At 40.3% G+C, this 20,658-nt stretch overlaps 1 protein-coding gene across 2 annotated transcripts in view; it reads left to right on the top strand.

The window, feature by feature from the left end:
• ken (ken and barbie) overlaps positions 1-20,658 on the top strand; it is a 73,314-nt gene that overhangs the window by 25,700 nt on the left and 26,956 nt on the right. The window contains exon 2 of one of the 2 annotated variants that reach the window (XM_065221920.1): positions 18,607-18,674. The exons of the other annotated variant lie outside the window; for it this stretch is intronic. Within the exon in view, the coding sequence (XP_065077992.1) occupies positions 18,665-18,674 (10 nt within the window). The 5' untranslated portion in view covers positions 18,607-18,664. The remainder of the gene's footprint in view (positions 1-18,606; positions 18,675-20,658) is intronic. 2 annotated transcript variants of the gene reach the window in all.

Raw genomic sequence — 20,658 nt, 5'->3', positions numbered from 1 at the left:
GATTGGGGTATCGTCGAGCCAACATGAGCACAAGACGCAACGATTTTGAAACTTATCGTTTATCTGCCAAACGGTGCGAATTTCGGCCCACTGCGCTAAAATGCCATCAGGATCGGAATCGCCGCTGTTTCCCCGATGGGTGCAGATTCCGAGGTTTACCCTGTTGCCGCTTTAGATTGGAATCCCATTCCTCCCTCTGGTCTTATTACTATTATTAGTACGCCGCTTCGTATTTTTTTTTTTTTTTTTGCAAACTCGTTTAGTTTGCATATTTGCATCTCTAATCGCTTGCCGGCTAACTGGCTGACTGACTGACTGCCTGACGGACTGAGACTGTGATGTGTGGGAAAAAGAAAGGGAAAACAATTCGAGTGATTGTTGTTTAGGAACACATAGAACCCGGCAGCTGGCCGTTTGCCATTTTCCTCGCCCTTTCCTCTGGTAAATGCAATAACGAGAGCTAGAGAGAGAGAGAATGCGGGGAAAATGGTGAAGGGTTGCAAAAGAGAAATGAGGGAAGTTCGTCCCACCCCTGCTGATTCTTATATTGCAAAAAAAAATGCCGAGATGAGTGGTGAGAATCGTTTGTTGGGGTGGTGAATTCGATCCCACTGGCGCTGAACCTATGGAAAATATGTAAATTTATGTGTAATGGATCGAGATCGAACGGATTTTCAGATGGCAACCGTTCGTTTGTTCGTTCGATGGAAAAAATAGATCTTTGATTGAGTGGGAAAACAGAACAATATGGCGACAGCAAAAAACAAAAACAAAGCATTCGAATGTGTGAAGATAATTTCGCTGATTCGAATCGAGACAGAGCAAATTTGCAAATTTATCGTTTTTACGTCAGAGCAAAAAAAAATGGCGATATCGAGCTTGATCGAATTCCTGTGGCGATTGACGATTGGAAGCTAATTTTCTATTCCCATGCATAGGCAATCACGGCCATTCGAGAAGAGAATATGGAAATTGTTCGGAACGAGGTTGCACTCCACTATTTGCAGCTTATATAATTCCCCCTTGCTGGCAAGTAATATCGAGTGGGAGAGGCAGGCTAACGGCGACTATCTAAAGCTCAGTCAGGCGCGTGTTCAACACCCACCCTTGGCTAAAGGGAAAAAAGAGCGATTATTCGCACAGAATAATCGTGCTTATTAGTATATCGGATTAGTAATAGCAGATGCAACGCGTTCCTCCCACTCTTTTTTTTCAATCCCGCGCAAGATGGCAATGCAACACAGCAAAGAATGTCAAGCGGTTTTTGCTGAGCACACTCCGCATCTGGAGGAAGTAGATGAAAATTCCCGATGGAAATCCATACCTAGTGGGTGGTGGGTAACCCCGACAGTAAAAGGTGATACTATTGCGATGTAGAAAACAACAATTCTAGAAATACAATTCTTATCGTTTATCTGTCACTAGATCTCGTAGTGGCAAAAATGATTAATGTAGGCTAATTTTAACAATCATTTGAAAACCAGATCATTTGTTTTCCATTTCAAGCGTTCGCTCCTAACGCTTGCAAATAAATTAAAGAAAAGAAGGTTCACCCCTACGATTGGCATCCCCCTCAATCGAAGGAAGCATATTTTCACTACCAACATGGCCAACTGTGAGGAAAATAAAAATAATAATCACAAACGCCTCCCTTGGTGATGCCGCGAAGCGAGGGGCATAAACGATAATTTTGGCACATGTCGCCGACCAAAATGAATCATCAATTAGAAGAGTTTTTTTTTCGCAACCCCCGTCCATTTTCCATCCCTTCTGCGCACGCTAAAGCGAGAATTGATTTCAAAGAGAACAGTAATTAACATCCGGAATCGGTCAGTGGGCAACGCAACGCTTCCAAATACCGGAAAATTTTCAAGGGTAAATCCAAACGACCATTTTTTTTTCCTTCTCTCGATAAATTGATGGTCGGGTTGAAGCGATTGCCGAATCGGCAGGGGGTCCTCCAATATTTGGAACTCGTTCTAGTGACTAGCTGACGGAAATCGAGGGGGAGATCGGTCCTTCCCGGAATCCAACTCGAGCGTTACCAGTGGCATATAAAAATTCCAAGGCCTACTGTTTCCTCTGTTCTTTCAACGACTCAAAAAACGAAAGAAAGATAATGAAACGACAACGAAGAAGAATAAATATGCACCAATTTTCTTCAATGACGTCTCCCTGTCCTGTCTGCATGCACGCTGACTTCGACAACGACGACGGCTCAAAAAACCGACCGCGTCACGCTCAACATATGCGCGACGCGACTTTCACGTTTCCTCCGCTCTTCCTTCTTCCATTCCTTCCTGCTCGCACGATGAGCAAACTCGTAACACATTGCAAAATTTTCAAGGCCATGCACTCCTTTTTGCGTTTTCTTCTCTTTCTCTCGTTCTGCGCGCCTCCAGCGGAGCACCTCACAGTGCTCCGCAGTGCTGACTCGTTCCTCCTTTCTCCCCACTTCATTTCGCTTCTTTCTCCACTCTCCGCTGCTGCTGCTGTGCGATCACTTTCAGTTTCCTCTTTCTTCTGTACTTTCTGTCTGGCTTTGGTCGAGTTTTTTTTTTTTGCGCCTTTCTTTTCTGCGAGCCTTTCGTCCGATTCGCGGGGATGTAAGTGGGAGCATAGCCGCAGTGCTGCTGTCTGCTCAACCCCGCGACGAGCATGATCCCGCTGCAGCCAGCAACAGCCTCGATTTCGGTTTCCAACTTCCCGTTCCCCTGTCTCTCTCTCTCTCTCTCTCTCTTTCCTGGTGCACAAAAGGGATTTCGACGGCGGTTGAAAAAAGAACTGAAACCGGTTTTCTTGCTTTTCGCCGCCGCGCGCGCGTTTAGATTCTTTTCGACGGGGATTCTTTCTCTTTTTGGCGGAGGTAGCAACGTCTGTATATGCTTCCCAGTGGGATCGTTTCGCATGCGAAACCGGGAGAAAGAATTCCTTCTTTTTTTCTGCACGCTCCCAAATGGAAGAAGGGTTTTGGAAGGAAATTAGAAAAATTAGAATTGTATGGTGGATGGGTTTTTCGGACGATTAATTATAGCTTCGTATTTTTTGTTCGATTGACTTGGTGTTCAACGGCTTTCCATTTTTGTTGTTTTTCTGCAAAGGTTGATTTTACATTCCAACCTGGAATTGAGATCGCATTTTTAAGAATATTACCCATAAGAAAAACGAGAAAAAAAATTCTCCGAGCAGCACACGGAACTTACCCGAGAAGCTCTCAATCAATCCTCTGCAGGCTTCCAGAACTTAACGTTGATCTTTTTTAACTTCCATAATCGTCGTTTAACGTTTTTCGGAAGTTTTCCGATCGTCATTTTGGAATTCTCCAAGTCCTCTTTTGATCTAGTTTCAACATAATTTCAAACATTCACTTCCTTAATTCCCCGAGTTTGTATTGAAAGTATATCAAATTTTCCAAAATTTTCCTTACAAAATTGGGTAGGCTTCTTGATGAAGTTTCCTGCAGCTCTTCACTCAAATTTCCTTAACATCCATTCGAAGTTCTTCTAACTTTTCTTTGAAATCATACGAATTCATTCTAGAAGTAGTTTTCTAATTTCCCTCAGGAGGCTATTCAAAGCACTCTACTCTGAACGCTTCCTGGAATTTCTCAGCATAATTTAGCTAGATTCCAGCAAATTTATTCAATTATGAGTAAAATTTCACTCCTTTTCTGAAAATCTGGACCATGTCAAAAGAATTATAAAAATAATAATCCAACAGCCACAGCTCGACAGCAGCTGTACACTAAACAAAAACATCACTTAACAAATCGATACTTGTCTCTTATTGTATGGTCCAAGCGGTGGTCACAACTTTTTTCTCAGTGTGCCGCCGCTATGCCGGCAGTGCCGACAGTGCCAGTCATCGAGCTAACTTTGTTTGTTTGTGAATAATTACATGTTTGGCAACCCGATTGTTTTAACATCTCGAATGTTTTGTTTTGCTTGCTGAAACCGATAATAATACTGGGAGTACGTGAACAGAGATACGGTCCTTAACTTTGTTGCAGGTTTCTATGCTGTGCGATGGAATGTCCAGTATAAAATAACAGCTCAGAATCACGACGAGCAGCTTCAGTTAGAAGGTAATCCTGGCTGCTTCAATGTTTTGGTTTGGCCATTGACATTCCGGAAATTAGTCCACAATCAGTTGTTTGTAATGTACGGAACAGATAGAGCTCAAATGAGGAAATGTGGACGGGTTTCTAGTTCTGGGTAACGGAGCTGGAGGGTATCATGCATCCGGAAGGGATAAGAGATTTGCCGAGGACTAGGCCATTTCTTGGAGGATCATTTTTTTTTTAACCGCATCCGGCACTGCCTGCGGTGCTTTTTGGAATGTGGGATTGATTGAGTGGGGTGTTGTTATCGTTCTTATACAGGCATGTGAGCTGACTATGTGTTTTAAGGAATCCATGGCGAGACTTGGCGGAAATTCACGGCTGCGGTTTTCGAAAATTTGATTGTATCAACAACTATGATTATCAAATGTTTGACACATTCGCACAGATAGTGCAGTGCTGCCAGAAACATTAAAGATCATACCAAATTCTAACCATGGGTGCCAAACAGTGCCAATGAGTGTGCCCAGGTGTGCCCATATCTGTTGTTAACACATAAAAGAAATGCATCATCTAAAGAAAAATCCACTATGCTGGCAACCATGCCGCACTATTTTCTACTTAATACTATTTACTGATTACATTGATTTATTGACATGAAATAAAAATAAACGTATCCAATGCTCGCTAAATTTAGACGGTGGTGAATGTTCTTACTAAACGACTGTTGGCTCTGTGAACGAGTGAGCGAAAGCAAACGATGCAGATTACCTCTCTGTGAGTGCTCTTTCTTTGGATTGTCATTTACCCATTTCGACAAATCCCGAAGTATTCCAAAAATGTATCTGAAAAAATCAAATAACATAAGAAGTTTCCGAATTTTTCTGAACTCTGTTCGTGCCATTTCTTGTCTGTCGGAGCATTATAAAATCTATACTTATCAAATAAATATATACTACGGATGGTTCTTGAATTCTTGAGTTTGGCAACGTGGTATTCGTTTATGGCAAAAATCGTTTGACAACACAAAAATTTATATGTCCGTGAATCGAAGTAGGCCACGCTAAAAATCGGAGCAGTTGTTTTTCAGCTGCGATTGTTTCGTTCCGTTTTCGTTGATCAATTAGTCTTTTTAAAATACTATGAAGTATGTATGTTCTAAACTTTATTTGCAAGTGTCCAAGAAGTGATCAATGTAATTTTTTCGATGTTCGTTGTGTTTTAAAAATCTGAAAATCTCCTTAATAAAGATATAAAAAAACTGCTTCCAGAACCGAACTTCTATGTGTATTTCTTCACAAGCTGCTTGTTCAATCTGCTGGATGTTCGATTGTTACCGAATGCTAGAGGTACAACAGGATCAAATAAATGGAACTTAGCGAGCGCATCTTCAACCACGGAGCTATGAAAAAAAACTGTCTGATCCTGAAACAGCAAGCTTTCTGGGTGCGCTGATAAAGATGAGCTTTCTTCTTCTTCTTCTTCTTCTTCTTCTTCTTCTTCTTCTTCTTCTTCTTCTTCTTCTTTGCATTTCAAGCTTATTGCTTATCGTGTGCACTCAACTTAGTGTTCTACATGTACTTCCACAGTTATTAACCCAAGTAACAATTTTGGTTTTATGAGGGTTCTGTAGACCATGATTTAGACTTGTAGAATGCCGCGATGTTACTTGGGTAATTGAGAGCTTTCGATGCCTGTACCATTTGTGATGTGATGAACTAGGCTACGGCTAAAAATCACAAAAATAAAGAAAAAGAAGAAATGTACCATTTGTGCAGTATTATAATTGTGTGGCAAGTACAAACATACTCTATGCCCAGGGAAGTCGAGAAATGTTTCAACCTAAAAAATTCCTAGACCGGACCGGGAATCGAACCCACCTACCTCCAGCAGCGTCTTGCTTTGTAGCAGCGCCTTTACCGACTGAGCTAAGAGGTGCTCTGCTTGTCTATTTGGATGAGATCGTTCCTTTTTATCTGCTTTGAATAATTTTCTCAAGCTTCCCAAACAGCTTAACACATCGTGAAAAATATAAATAATTCAGATTAGAATTAACAGACTTTTCTGTTGTGAATTGTATGGAGAATTTAAGCGACTTGTAAATAGAATTATGAAAGAAGCTTTATAGTGAATTCTTGGAAGAATAATTAAAAAATCACAGTAAATCTTAGGATAATTTCCATGATTTTTGTAAGGATTGTTCTGCATAGAATTTCTTGACTGTAATAATTTAAATTTCAAGGGAAGTCTGGAAAGATTCTCGAATTTATTTTAGAGGAATTCTGAAAACAACTCTGTGAAGGGAAATGATTAAAAAAAAAGATCAGTCCCCAGAGAGCCAAAAAAAAAATTTAATTTAAGAGAGAAAATTCTCTCTCGCGAGCTCAATCTCTCAACATGCCAACAATTTTGATGACACTCGATTTGTGATTTCCCTCTCACAGACTACAAAATAGAGCACTTGACATAGCAAATCCGAAGTCCCTCCTTTTTTGCATACTCTGCACAAGATATGCTTTCTAAGCCTCGCCCTATTCATAAAAATGGCGGGAAATACTGTTTGAAGTGGGGCTCAGAAAGAAGGTTTTGTGCAGAGTATGTAAAAAGGAGGGACTTTGGATGTTAATCCAAATGCCAGAGAGATACCAGAAATGTTTTGCACTGCATTGTCCCCTGTGACCATTTAACGGAAAACAGATTTTGTGTAGTTTCCGATAGATGTCACCGCAATCAACAGCAATGACATCTGATGGAAAATGAATGCAGAAGCTTGACTTAATGGTTAATTAACCGATGAAAACAGCTTCTGACAGCAGTCACATCTAGAAGGCCACCCACTTTTAAATGTATGGGCTTGGTAGTTTTGAATCTAAGAATGTATGGAAAATTTTCTCAAAGTTTTGCTCGATTACTCAAAAACGACTGCACTTATCCCTATAATTGTAAATTATGAACATGATTTAGATATTCATTAAGACTGTTTGTCAGATGATTTACTAAACAATAAATAAATAAATAAATAAATAAATAATTTATATCCTGGCAAAAGCGGAGAATTTGTGTGCACCCGTTGGTAGTACCCGTTTTTCAGATAAAAGCGAAGTTTCTGAGAATTTCATGAATCAACGATTTTTTCCCCATACTGGGAAAACACTTGACTACCACGGAGGGTGTTGCCAACTGTGAGAAAAAAAATCTAGAATAAGCTGCTTTGGAAATTAATTTTAGTGCCTCAACATTTAGTTGAGACCAGACAAAAGTCTCGCATGGGAAGCGCCAAAAGCCAACAAGAAGAACGAGTAAATCTAATTTCTGCATGGCGTGACAGTGCAGTCAAAAATCCAAAAAATCCCTTTCACAGACTTCAAACTAAAGTACCTGACACTGCAAAACATGTCTATATGGGTCATTCCGCGTCAAGTGTCCGAGGCAAGTAAAATTGACATCTTCCGGTGAGATTCAAATTTGGAGGAGACAATTATTTCAGAATAACTTTTAAAAATCCAAATGCTTATGCCGATCAGAGCACCCCTCGGTTCAGCAGCATTTCTATTGTTCATGATTTTCATGTAAGTCCTGCTTCCTATTTTGATAATGTGGTACTGTTTTCACAAGAAATTCAAACAAAGAATCAAATTATGAAATTATTATGTTTGCACAGTGTTGCCAAATATATTTCATTCGAGTTTGAATTTTTTTCTCAAAATCAATTTAAATTAATTTTTGATTTGATTTCTCCATCGTTTCCTCATCCTTTTTTTTTTACTTAAGAAACACTTGACGACAAAGGCTTATTTGCGTCTTTTCAGAGCGATTGCATTTTCAATCAAAGAAAATGACAGCACAGCGAACACAAAACAATCGATTAGTTAATAATCGAGTAATTACAAAAATGGGATATCTTTTATTTTGGTGTGATTGTTTTGATAAAAAAAAGCGCAAAATTTCAAATTTACCAAGGGGCATAAGCACAAAACACCTTGCATACGAAGGGGTATTGATCTGTTTGATCTTAGCGTTCTTCCTTGATAATACCACCAAGATTTTTTTTGACATAGGTTTGCGTCTTTCGACAACATATTGGGGGTGCAAGTTCAAAAAACTTACAACTTTGTCAATAGCGGAAGGATTTTAATCCTAAACAATCCAATCGATTGGAAATTTTTCTACAAATGCTGCTAAGATAAACGTTTTATCAATTTTCAATAGGTCACTATTGCAAATTACACAAATGTCCAATTGTTTGCAATGGTGATCAAAATTAACACCGATTGCCTGCAAAAAAGTGGTTTCCCTATCACAGTCGCCGAATATTGGTACCGAGCACGTAATCCAACGTCAAATCTACGGGAGTGTCTTGGATACAACCTCTTATTTTTTATTACAGTGTTGCCAGATTTAAATTTAATTTTGCAACTGAATCCTTAAGACGCGATTTATTCTAGTGGATGCAACTAATTGTTTGATTTGAGAGCACCATCGTATTCCACAGTCTTTTTGATATAAGATAGATTAAACGGCAATGTTGCTGCTTCAAAGTATTCGAGATCATCATCAATGAGGCGCTTTTCAGCTCTTGTAAAAATTACATCTCCACGGCTCAGCATGGATTCTACACAAAACGGTCAGATACAACCAATTTGACCGAATTCGTGTCGCTCTGCGTTCAGACCATGGACTCTGGCGAACAAATCGACGCTGTTTACACTGATCTCAAGGCTGCATTTGACCGAGTAGACATCAACATTCTTGTGAGCCAGCTTGAAAAACTCTGGATGGATCATCCATCTCGTGGTTCATCCATCTGGATCATCCATCTCGTGGTTCAAATCTGGATCTGGATCATCCATCTCGTGGTTCAAATCTTACCTTACCTTCGCTTTTCGTTAAGATTAAACCTTCTCTTTCTGAATTGTTCACGAACGTTTCCGGCGTTCCCCAAGGAAGTAACCTGGGACGCCTTCTGTTTTCGCTTTTCGTCAACGAGCTTTCGTGTCTACTGCCACCTGGATGCCGGCTATTCGGCCGCTGACGATGTAAAAATGTATATAGTTATCAATTGGTGCTCACGTAACTTTTTGGACGCTCAGCATCAACAAGTTCAATATGATATCATTTCACCGCAAACAAAACCCGAGTGATAATTTTAATTTCAGTTTATGATGTTGGTTCGTTCGCAACTATTTTTGAAAAAAAATAAAGTGTTTTCGATCGAAAGTGTTCTAAAAGTGCTTTTGAACGTGTTTCGCAGTTGGATGTGGTTAAATTCGTGCATTCCCGGTTCATTTTCAGTGGAAATTCCGAATCACAAAATTTCCCACCGATTCCCGCGAAAGTGCCGTTAATTGGATCCGTTTCTTTGAACGGCAGGGTTTTTTGTAACCAGCGGTTGTAAGTGTGCCTGCGAATTGCATTGCCTCCTGGGAGGCCGGTTCACCGTGTTCGGATGTCACGCTTTCATCGTGTAGTTCTATCAAGAGTCTTCAAGAGACGATAGTTTTTATTTAACTGCAGAAGGATATAAAACGTCCTCTAATCTATGGGAGCTCTTCGAAATCGCCGTGAAGTCATGGATTCCTTTGCAACATATCGGGTGAGATCTTTCCTTTATTGTTCTCTTAACATTCATTCCATTATTATATGACACATTATATGCTGGGTATGGGACGGTCAAACCAGGGCACCCGATTGAAGCGATTTGGATGGAGAGAGTGGAATTGCCAACTTCCTGTCGTTAACAGATCGTGAATTGAAGGCGGGCTTTTCTTCCCCACTCATTGGGACATCCCTTCCCTTAGCGAATTCCAGGAGTAGAGTTGTCTCCGGTCGAGCGTGGAATGTTCGTGTTTCAGCCACTACCGTGCTGGCTTCTCGATACGTATGCTGCCCACCGTACACGGAAAGATCTTCTCGTGTCGACTCGTCCAACAAGAGTCTGTTGAAGAAGGTCCCACTTTTCCCAACACTGACGTCAAACCAGACGCCGACACCGACACCCACGTTAATGGGTTTCCTATTAACGTGAAAATATGTTGCCTTAACGTACTGACGCTTGTTTTACAATGTCAATTCTTACCTGTGCTTTTCACAAGGTTTAGTTTACGGTTTGCCCCTTTCGGCGAGTTTTATTATTATTATTAAATTAGAATTCAACAAGTTACAATTAACATTAAAAATGCTAATTTCATGGCATTACATAGTTATTGTGTAGTTCTGGCGATCTCACAATTCGAGTTCCAAAAGTTTTCGATAAACTATCTACAAAATAAGATTTAAACTAACGAACATTTACACTTTCACAACTTCAATAGATTTTACTTATTCCACACTGCTTTGGCACAAATTTTTTGTGAAAATTTTCACTAGAACTCACGTCTTCTAATATTTTAAATTTTCCGAAATGAGACAAGCAATAGTTCTTTGTTCACAAAGAACCGTGATTTTTATTAGACGAACAAATCTGGTTATGTCCTTGAGCTGGCCTTTTGAAATATTTTGCGTCGTAATATTGTGGATTATTAATAAAGAAGTATATCAACTCCCGTGATAATCAGATACATACAGGGCTGGTAAATGACTGGGATAATGCGTACCACCGTTACTTCGCGTACTTGAAGGTTATAAAATAGACCCGTCACGCAAGTGAAAGTGGTCGTTAGGCTCTTGCCCAGTAACTTCTATCCCTTCCTCCCCGCGGCGTCGGCTGGGATACGAGTAGCCTCAGGGAAGATCGGGTAGCCAACCCCGGTGGGAACTTTGGTCCTATGCTGACAGCGAAGGGAGAGCTGCATCCTTTTCGGAGGATGAGGTTAAAAAAACCCTAGCGTCTGTTCTCCATGTTAGGGGCGGCTCAAACAGCGTCTGACTGGCATCCAGCGGTTGAATACGAAATGCTTCTCCCTGAAAGCTATACCCAGGATAACAGTCCCATCACGGCGGAGACCTTAGGCCAACCACCTACTCAGTGGCGTCGCCTTAACCGAAACGAAACCTTCAAATTGTTATAGAAACCAATAGTGAAAGATTACGAATTGATTTTATGGCAACGACTTTTAGCGTTGAACAACGGACAAGAATTGGAACATGGAATGACTTCAATGCGAAGATCGACAACTCGGACTATGAGCGCATTATGGGACGCCATGGTTTCGGAGATATGAGCGAGAACGGCGAGCTGCTTGCAGAGTTTTGTGGCAACAACGACATGGTGATCGGGGGTTCGCTCTTCCCCCATCGCCCAGTGCATAAAGTCACATGGGTCTCCCGTGATGGATATACAGAGAACCAAATCGACCACATCTGCATCAGCCGAAAATGGAGACGGACCCTTCTTGATGTTCGAAATAAACGCAGCGCTGACATCGCGTCTGACCATCATCTCCTGGTTGGTTCTTGAGCCAAGAACGAGGCCCGTTAATGGTATTCGGCTCTAGAGAGGGAAGTTAAGCGCCCCTGTATACGGGACAAGCGAGCGTGGGTCTACTCCCTGGCTGATGAAGGGGAAAAAGCCGCAGCAACTGGCGATATCCGCCTCCTTTATAATGTTTCACGACGCCTTTCACGCAAGGATAAACCCGAGGATGCCTGTGAAAGACGCGACTGAACAGTTGCTCACCGACCCCACTGAGCAGTTGAAACGTTGGTTTGAGCACTTTGAACAACTTCTCGAAGTTTCAACGGTCAACCAACCATCAACATCTCGGCATGATCCGCCCAGGGTGAGGCGCGTTACTCGCGTCAACACTGAAGCTCTATAATTGCAGAAGATAGAAGCAGTCATCCAAAGTATGAAGTCCAACAAAGCCCCGGGGGTCGATCGCATATGCTATCCTCACAAATGTTGCATCAACAATTCGTCAAAATCTGGGACACCGCGACCTTTCCGGCCGACTGGATGCAGGGCGTCTTGGAAAAAGTCCCCAAGAAGGGGGATGTATGCGACAACTGGCTAGGCATCATGTTACTGTGTATTATTCTCAAAGTTCTATGTAAATTTATCCTCCATCGGATACAGGAGAAGATCGACGCGACTCTCCGACGACAGCAGGCACAATTCCGTGGTGGAAGATCTTGTGTGGACCATATTGTCACGCTCCGCATTCTCTTGGCGCAGGTCAATGAGTTCCAAGAGTCCCTGTACTTGGTATTCATTGACTACGAAAAAGCTATCGACCGACTAAACCACGAAAACTTGTGGGGCGCTTTGAGACGCTAGGGAGTCCCTGATAAGATCGTCAATCTCATCGAAGCGCAGTACGAGGCTTTCTCATGCAGAGTGTTGCACAACGGAGCTTTGTCTGACCCAATTCGGGTAATCGCGGGTGTGAGGCAAGGATGTATATTATCACCGCTACTGTTCCTCATCGTAATCGACGAGATCATGGTTGGAGCCGTTGACCATGTACCGAACCGTGGGATGCTGTGGCAGCCTATTACCATGGAGCATCTCAACGACTTCGATTTGGCTGATGATGTTGCGTTATTAGCACAACGACGCTCTGACATGCAGAGTAAGCTCGCCGACCTTGTGGAATGCTCCTCTGAAGCAAGTCTAACCATCAACGTCAACAAGACCAAATCGTGGGATGTCAACACGGAAAACCGTTCCAATTTCACGGTAGCTGGGTAAGCAGTGGAGAAAGTCGAAAGCTTCCAACATCTTGGCAGCCAGATAGCGTCGGACGGCGGGACCAAGAGCGACATAGGTGCACGAATCAAGAAGGCTAGGGCTGTCTTTGCGAGTTTACAAAACCTATGAAGATCAAACCAGATAAGTCAACGCACCAAAAACCCGAATTTTTAACTCGAACGTGAAGTCTGTGCTGTTATACGCCAGTGAAACATGGTGTGTATCAGCGGAGAACACTCAGAAGATGCGGGTGTTTATCAACCGATGCCTGCGGTACATAATTCGTGTTTGGTGGCCCCACAATTGGATGTCAAATTCCGAGCTTCATCGTTTGTGCCATTAGAAGCCGATAGAGACAAAAATTCGTGAACGGAAGTGGAGGTGGGTCAGCCACACACTACGACGGAGCGGAAACGAAATCTGCAAGCAAGCAGTGGACTGGAATCCAGCAGGACATCGCAGCCGAGGCAGACGCAGAGGCTCGTGGCGGTGGAGCCTAAACAGTGAAATTAAGAACGTTGACCGAAATTTTACTTGGGCACAGGTCAAGGCCAAAGCTAGTAATCGCCCAGGATGGAAATCTTTCACAGAGTTCCTTTGCACCCCTGGAGGTGCGCAGGGTCGTTAAGTAAGTAAGTAAGTGATAATCTGATTGAAACAAATCCCTCCCCTTGGCTAGTTTTTAACCTGGACGTTGGTGGGCGGGCCTAATCTAATGCTTCATAGTGGAGCGTTGGAGACGGTTGGTTTAGGTCCGGCATCGTTGGCTCATACCGTGACAGAATAGCGTCATGAGCATGCGATGAGGCTTACTGAGCTTCCCCTCTCTGATGAACCATTGCATAAGAGAACCAAAGTTCTAGTCTGAAGTGATAGTATCACACTTGTTACTCCTTTATTTGAAAGCCGCGTTGTAGTACGCTTACGTATAGGCACTGACGTTGGGTGCGATACTGGCGGGTTTTGCCGCATATCACTCTTATTTTATTTATTTTTACGCAGATAGATTTATTTGGGTTTGCAAGGGAATTATACTATTGAAATATTTCAGAAAGTGCTCAACGGTGCTCCTTCTATTTGCGTGACAAGCTTTCATTGTTGTTTTCATTGAAGCATTACTCAAGGAACAATATTAAACACCACCATGGTATTGTAACTAATCTTATATATGCTTCATTTTGGTTTGGGATAAGTGTTTGAACTATGGCTCGGGATTTCCACTGTGGCGTGCTTCTATTGTGACATATCCATACGTAATTTTGTGGGACGACATAGTGGAAACGTGTGAGTGTAGTTGGAGCATATACCTTATATAATTTAAAAATCAGCTAGGAAACTAATTTCAAAGTGAAGCATTTTTGTCACTTGAAGGTGTCACCTGGGTGATCTAAGCTATAATAAATATAGATCAAAGTCAAAATTACTTGAAACACGTTAAATTTTAGATTACATAGCAGTTTAGATACTTAACGAACTTAAGTAAGAAAATTTAGACAGCCTAATAACATTAAGTAGATTAACAAAAGAGTTAGGATGCGGGGGGTCCGCTTAGGGAGGCAACTAGCCTTTTCATATATTGTCTGTTTATTTTGATGGTTGCTTTAAAATATCAATTTGGTATATATGTGAAAGTATGAATCAGTGGGAGATGGATTTTCGGTTTCTTTACATTTTGCAACACAAATCTAGTACTATGTATCATTTCCTCAAAACCCCCCAATAACCGACCTCTTCAATCCCTTCCTTTTCCCATGGCGTTCAAGTGGTCCGCATAGACTATTCAGCCATTACCCGTCCTTTATACTCGACTTTGGATTGACTTGCGCTCCCATTGCCCCACCAAACGCTGCATAATGAAAATGAAATAATCAGATTGAAACAAATCGAGCAGTAAAGGAAATGAGAAAAACGGGTCAAGCAGATTGTTGCTTATCCCGTCTGTAGGCTAATCAAAGGCGCAAACTAATTCAAACTATTAAGTCACTATAAAGGGTTCTAAACTTATCGTTACACGTTTCTTGTTCAAAGCATTAAAAGCAAAAACTAGCCATAAATTTTCAAGTAAAAGAGATAACAACTTCAGCAAAAATGTGCGTCAGAAAAAGTTCTAACAGTATCTGGAACAAATTTTTTACGAGAATTAAACGTTGAAAAATATATTAAAAGAGAGCTGATTTTCTAGGGACCACCCTAACCTGCTTGTTTAAAATAATCATAACTCATGAACCATAAGAGATAGAAAGATGATGTCTTAACACTGTAGTCTTCCTAAATACGGCTTGGTTATGAGACCTGAGTATTGCGCGGACTCACTCAATGTGCTTGTCAAATTGGAGCCAAACATTCAGACGCAATAAATGAAGTTACTGTTCTTATCTATCGTCAAGCATTGTAATCTCATAAAAATGATCCATACTTTTTCATAACACATTCTTAATTTTAAGAACAATGTTAAAATACATCAGACTCAGTGATGAATGTATAACAACTCCTAGCATAGTTTTTATGATTCAGTTGAGTTTTCAATTGCAATAAAACAAACTTTTGCACTTTTTTTTATTTCTCCCTTTTTTGGTTCCGTATTCCGTTCGTCCTACTCACACTTATTTCTTATGATTAGACTAGAATCGGTGTATAATGAGTCACGCCAAAAGAAAAACAGTTGAACTCGCATCACGGTTTTCGAAAGATTCCCTTTCTTTTCACTTGGCAACAGAGGACTTCTACATAAACTTCAAATGACTTCTAGCGAGAGAAGAAAATTGTGGCTTTTAGTAAATCATTGTATCATTGTATTGTCAAATTATCTTAGCAAAAAATAGTAGAAATTCTCATTACTGATCATTACCAAACGTATCCCATAACAAATGCTCACTGCGTGTTTATGATCATTTCTTCGATTATATTTTATATTTTATTGCAATACCTTTCGTGGACCTTTCATAGCGTTGTCATGTTTGTTTACTTTGCACGATAGGTGGCCGGTTTGACAGTTCAAAAGGTAGACTTGGCTTCACTCTTGGTGTGACTCATTATACACCGACTCTAGATTAGACTATCCAACGTGTGAGATTGAAGGACTGATGGCTCGGTTCAAAAGTCCAAAATTGCGCGTACATTTATACACTCAGAAATTTTTTCACTTAGATGTTACATGAAAACATACATAGATTTTTTCCATCTAGTTTTTCACATAAATTTTACGTTTTTCATATGTAGATCGGCTCTAAAGTTTTAATTTCAATCCACATAAAACTGTAATAGGTAGTAAATTAGACTATATTTTCATGTAACATCTGAGTGAAAATTACTCAAAGTGAAAAGATCTTTCCCCAATCCACTAGAAAGCAACATAGTTTTTATAGTACTTTCTAAGTGAATTTTATTACACTTTCACTTAAATTTTAGCAAAACAATTTTCGTAGCATCCAAACTGTTGTGAGGCGTTCTAAAATGATTTTTCGAAATAATAAAAATAACTGGATAGATATTTGTTTATTTATTTTATTGTTCAGCTTAATGCAGATGGTTTCTTAAATCGACATGTTTAAGCTATTTTTTACACACAAAAAACTTATTGTCAATCCAATGCAATGCAACTGTCAGCCGCCCCCGGCCAGCTGCCCTTCCTCTGCCAATCTTTCGGGTGAGATGGTAAGGAAATCAAACTCGTCGATTCCTCGTTCTACAAAAATATATGATTAGTAAATGGTGTATGATGACGAAAATAAAAACAAAATACTTATCAGAAAATTCAAGAAATCCAATGGAATTTGCAAATCTAGCAATCGGTCGTCAGTAATGTACCGTTCGGACGCCGTATTAGGTTTTGTTTATGCCATCACCACTCAGAAATTTTCACACTCTAAATTCATGTAGAATCTATGTGAAATTATCTTACATGAAATTCACTTAAAATTTATATATATTTCATCTTAGTTTTAAAGCTTATGAAATTGCTTTTAATATGATTTGTAATGAATTCTATTAACGTCATGTACTTTTCTGATAGTTTATAATATCTGAAGGTAACGTTTTTTTTCCAGTGAAATTTATGTAACAAATTTGTTGAGTGTATTCATCCTTTCCCCGCTCACAAAGGTTTTAAGTCTCGGGAAGCCTTCTTAAGACGGCCTACCGATAACTACCGATAAAAGTTTTGAGAAGCTACCGATAATGAAAAAAAATAATCTGGCCACCCTGCTTCTCTTGAGAAGGTAAACACCTCATACAAATTGCGCCGTACCAAACTTAGGTGTAGGGGGCCGGCGCTCCGTCAGGAAATTGCGGGAATTTCCGCGCTCTTTCCTGAGGCGCGGCAGGCCTCTACACACTCTCTTCTGATTCTGAATAACACAAACAAAAACTCTGCCTTGGAGGACGGGGGGGAGGGGGGACAACGTGTGTTTGTGTGTCAATTGTTGTGGTGGGCGAATTCCACTTTACTGGCGGTGAATAATTTCCGAAGCTCATTTCTTCAAGCTACGCTTGTTGGCTAAAGAAAATTAGATGCCTTGGCGCGCTGTGAAATAATCATATCCGCTTGCTGATTATGCAATTCGCGGGAAAAAAAATCCGAGATGAATGATCTCAGCCGGAATGGGTTCCCGGGATTGATGACTGATCGTGAACTTGACACTTTTTTCTTCCTCTCACCGTCCATCCGAGCTCCGAGATGATGAACTTGAACTCGCCACGAACGTCTCTGAGTCACGCTGCTGAAAGTCGAATTGAATGAAAGGGGTCGATGAAATTTCTTCCATTGAAGGTAATAACTCAACCGAGTAAATCCCCAACACGTTTCGCCTTAATCTACAATTGTATGGAACGCGTTAGTTCGATGCTAGCGATAACCAAAAAAGAAAACGGGGGGTGAAATCCTTCGTTTCCCGCGTTCAAACAATCACGGAAGAAAATATTAACCCAAAACAGTGGAGAGAAAGGACCTTTTTTCTGTGAGTGTGAGTGCGAGTGTTTGTGAACGCAACTCAAGGTCACCGCGAAACCGCCGTCGTCGTCGTCGTCCTCGTTCGAAACTGGTTTACATTTATGTAGGTAGGTAGGACCTACATACTTCCCTGTTTGCGTATTTTCGTTTTCGCATGTGCAAATATGAATTGAATGCTGTGGTCCTCATCACAACCCACTCCCTCTCTCGCAGCGCAGATGGTTCATAAAAATATAATGGGCACGAATAGCGAGGAGTATTTACTTCTTTTTTTTGCAATGAAAGTAGGTTTGATGATGGTGTGTACGGACACGGAGTACTTTAACAACCACAGGGAGAGGCAGTTTGGCGTGGAAAAATAATGCACGGTTGATGCTTCCGTGTTCGATCGGAGTTCGGTGATTTTCGGAGACATTAGAGAGAAGGCCGGGAAGGTCCATACCACTTCAAAGCGTTGGTTGAACCGAAATGGTGTGTCGACGCCGGTGTGGTGGAAAGTTCAAGTTCGTTCGGGACCTATTTGTATGCATGGGTGAGAGCATTTCGGCACCCCTTTTTTTTTGGGTACATTTAGGTTCAATACTGTATATTCAAACGAATGGCTTGTGGTTCTTCTGATTGAATCGATATTCATAAATGGACCAATAATGGTTCCTCATATGAAAATTATTCCATCGTTACCAACTTCACGTTCAATGGATTTGTCTCGCTGTTTGCTTTTGAATTCTAGTTTCAGTTGGCCAAATTTGGTTAACAATTGTAAAATGAAAACTGTTGCGTAGTCTAGATCAGCAAAATAATTTCTATATATTTTTTTATATTTGTATGGGGGCCTTTCATATCAAAGCTTGAAAACAAAACATCGGGGCTTGTCGAAAATATGCTGAATGATTCTCAAAGAATATACAATTTCTTTAGCATTGTATTGAAATGATCACTAACATTTGTCTTTTGCTTTTTTATTTTCAGGTATGTTTTTGAACATAAGCGTAACCAAGGCACAGGAATTGTAATAGATCGGAAAAATATGAACACTCGTGAGTACCATAAAACAGCGTCAGTGGACAAGCCAACTACCCTTTAATTTTCTCCCACGTAAATGTTTTTCTTATTTAAACCAAGAACTCCCAAGTAGAGCTATGCGTTTGTCTTAAGCTTAGTGATTGTCTTTGGGCATTTTTACAACGGTTAATTGAGAGATATCTAAACACGTTCATACCATGTTTAAAAGTCAAGAAAAAAAAATCCAACCCGGACAGTTCCTTGGTCGGATATCGGTTTTACAGTATTCTACAAGTCTAAATCATGGTCAACACAACCATTATAAATCTAAAATTATAACTTGGGATCAGGGTTGCTTGCTATAAAAAAATGTTTTTCGGAATTATGAAATCATTAGATTTTATAATTATAATTAGTACTTTGTAAGTTACAAGAAGAGACCATTGCACAACATTGGTCGCAACAAGCGCCACATGAAAGGTACTATGGTCACAGAGATCATAACTGAATATCTTTGAAATCTTGTTGAACTTGTTCCACATATATGACCGGAACAGTTTCCAGTGACCATAAGTTCGGCGAACATAGGTCTAGAAATGATCAATAACGGTACAAACCTATATTGTGACACATAAAATCGCATGAGAATGAGACACATTGACGACTCACGGACGTGTCCCGGATACCTCCCGGGAGAATTTATTAAGTAAATTAATAAGAATGGTCACCACATATGGATGAATCCAGGTATTTATTCTTGATTATAGCGAAAAGGAATGAATGTAGCTTAGAACTTGATCTGGAAAAAACGTCATTTCAGTTACAATCAAAGTCACTACGCAATAAAGAAGGGTGACGCTTTTACCACCGACAAACCGACATGACACTTAATTCTGACTTATGCCCTAAAATCATAAACGGCCGATTTAAATGTGCAGTGATCCGAACTGTCAAAACCATAGGAGTTTAAGATCTAGATCAAAATAATTTGTCCAGACACGAACCAATTCATAACTTTTGCAGGCGGGTTCATGGTTTAGCTAAATATTTCCCGCGAAAACGGAGCCAGATGTCAGTAGCGTGCTTTGGTCAGAAATTTTATTGAATTTGCTATGGTCATTCATGTCGGTTTGTCGGTGCTTTTACCCCGTCAAAAGTGGTCCGTCTTACCTCTGGTTTACATTTTTCACAATATGGTATATATTAACATGTTTCAAGCATTTTTACATACCTTTATCTACAATCAGGCATGGAAAATCATTTACATTCATTTCATGCATTCATTCACATTCATGTGCCTCTAACTTTTTTCATCAACAGCATTCCGCAAAACGATGTATAGAGCTTTAGTAGGTATTGTTATTAGCTACAACTTTTGCCCGTAACTCAAATCTGTATCTCTTATGCATCACGAATAAGAGCGGGCAGAACTTGTTACTGTTTTTCAGTGAATGTAATTGTTTCACTGAAAAAAAAAACAGTAGTGGATTCTGTTCGCTCTGGTTCGTCATGCATAAGAGATACGGATTTGAGTTGTTGACAAAAATTGTAGCTAATAATAAAACCTACAAAAGCTCCATACATCGTTTTGCAAAATTCGGTTGATTAAGAAAGTTAGGGGCAGATGAATGTAAATGAATGCACGAAATTAATGCAAATGATTTTCCATGCCTGTCTATAATAGGCCTTTTTAATGCACCACCAACGTAGAGTGCGCCACGCGAGTTAGAGAAGATACGTCAACCAAACCGGTTGTTTACATCAGAATAACTATTTTTCACAACGAAAATTAAAGAATTTTTCATTCAACATCTTGCCAATTTCCATCGGTACTTATCTTATTGTACGATTTTCTACAGATCTGAACTGATTTGTATCTTAACTATTCACACACCAGAAATTCGGAAGATCATAACCACTAAGGCACTTTTCTAATTTTCCATTTTTCCCAACAAAAATATTCCTGAACACCAGCAGGATGTTTGCAAAACCGTTACAGAATTAAATTTTTCAACTTTT

Source organism: Ochlerotatus camptorhynchus, unplaced genomic scaffold (assembly GCF_037179485.1).
Source record: "Ochlerotatus camptorhynchus isolate MF236.1 unplaced genomic scaffold, CSIRO-AGI_Acam_v1.1 ptg000150l, whole genome shotgun sequence".
Lineage (NCBI taxonomy): Eukaryota > Metazoa > Arthropoda > Insecta > Diptera > Culicidae > Ochlerotatus > Ochlerotatus camptorhynchus.
Note: the sequence above shows the minus strand (reverse complement) of the source record. Positions and strands in the feature narration are given on the sequence as shown.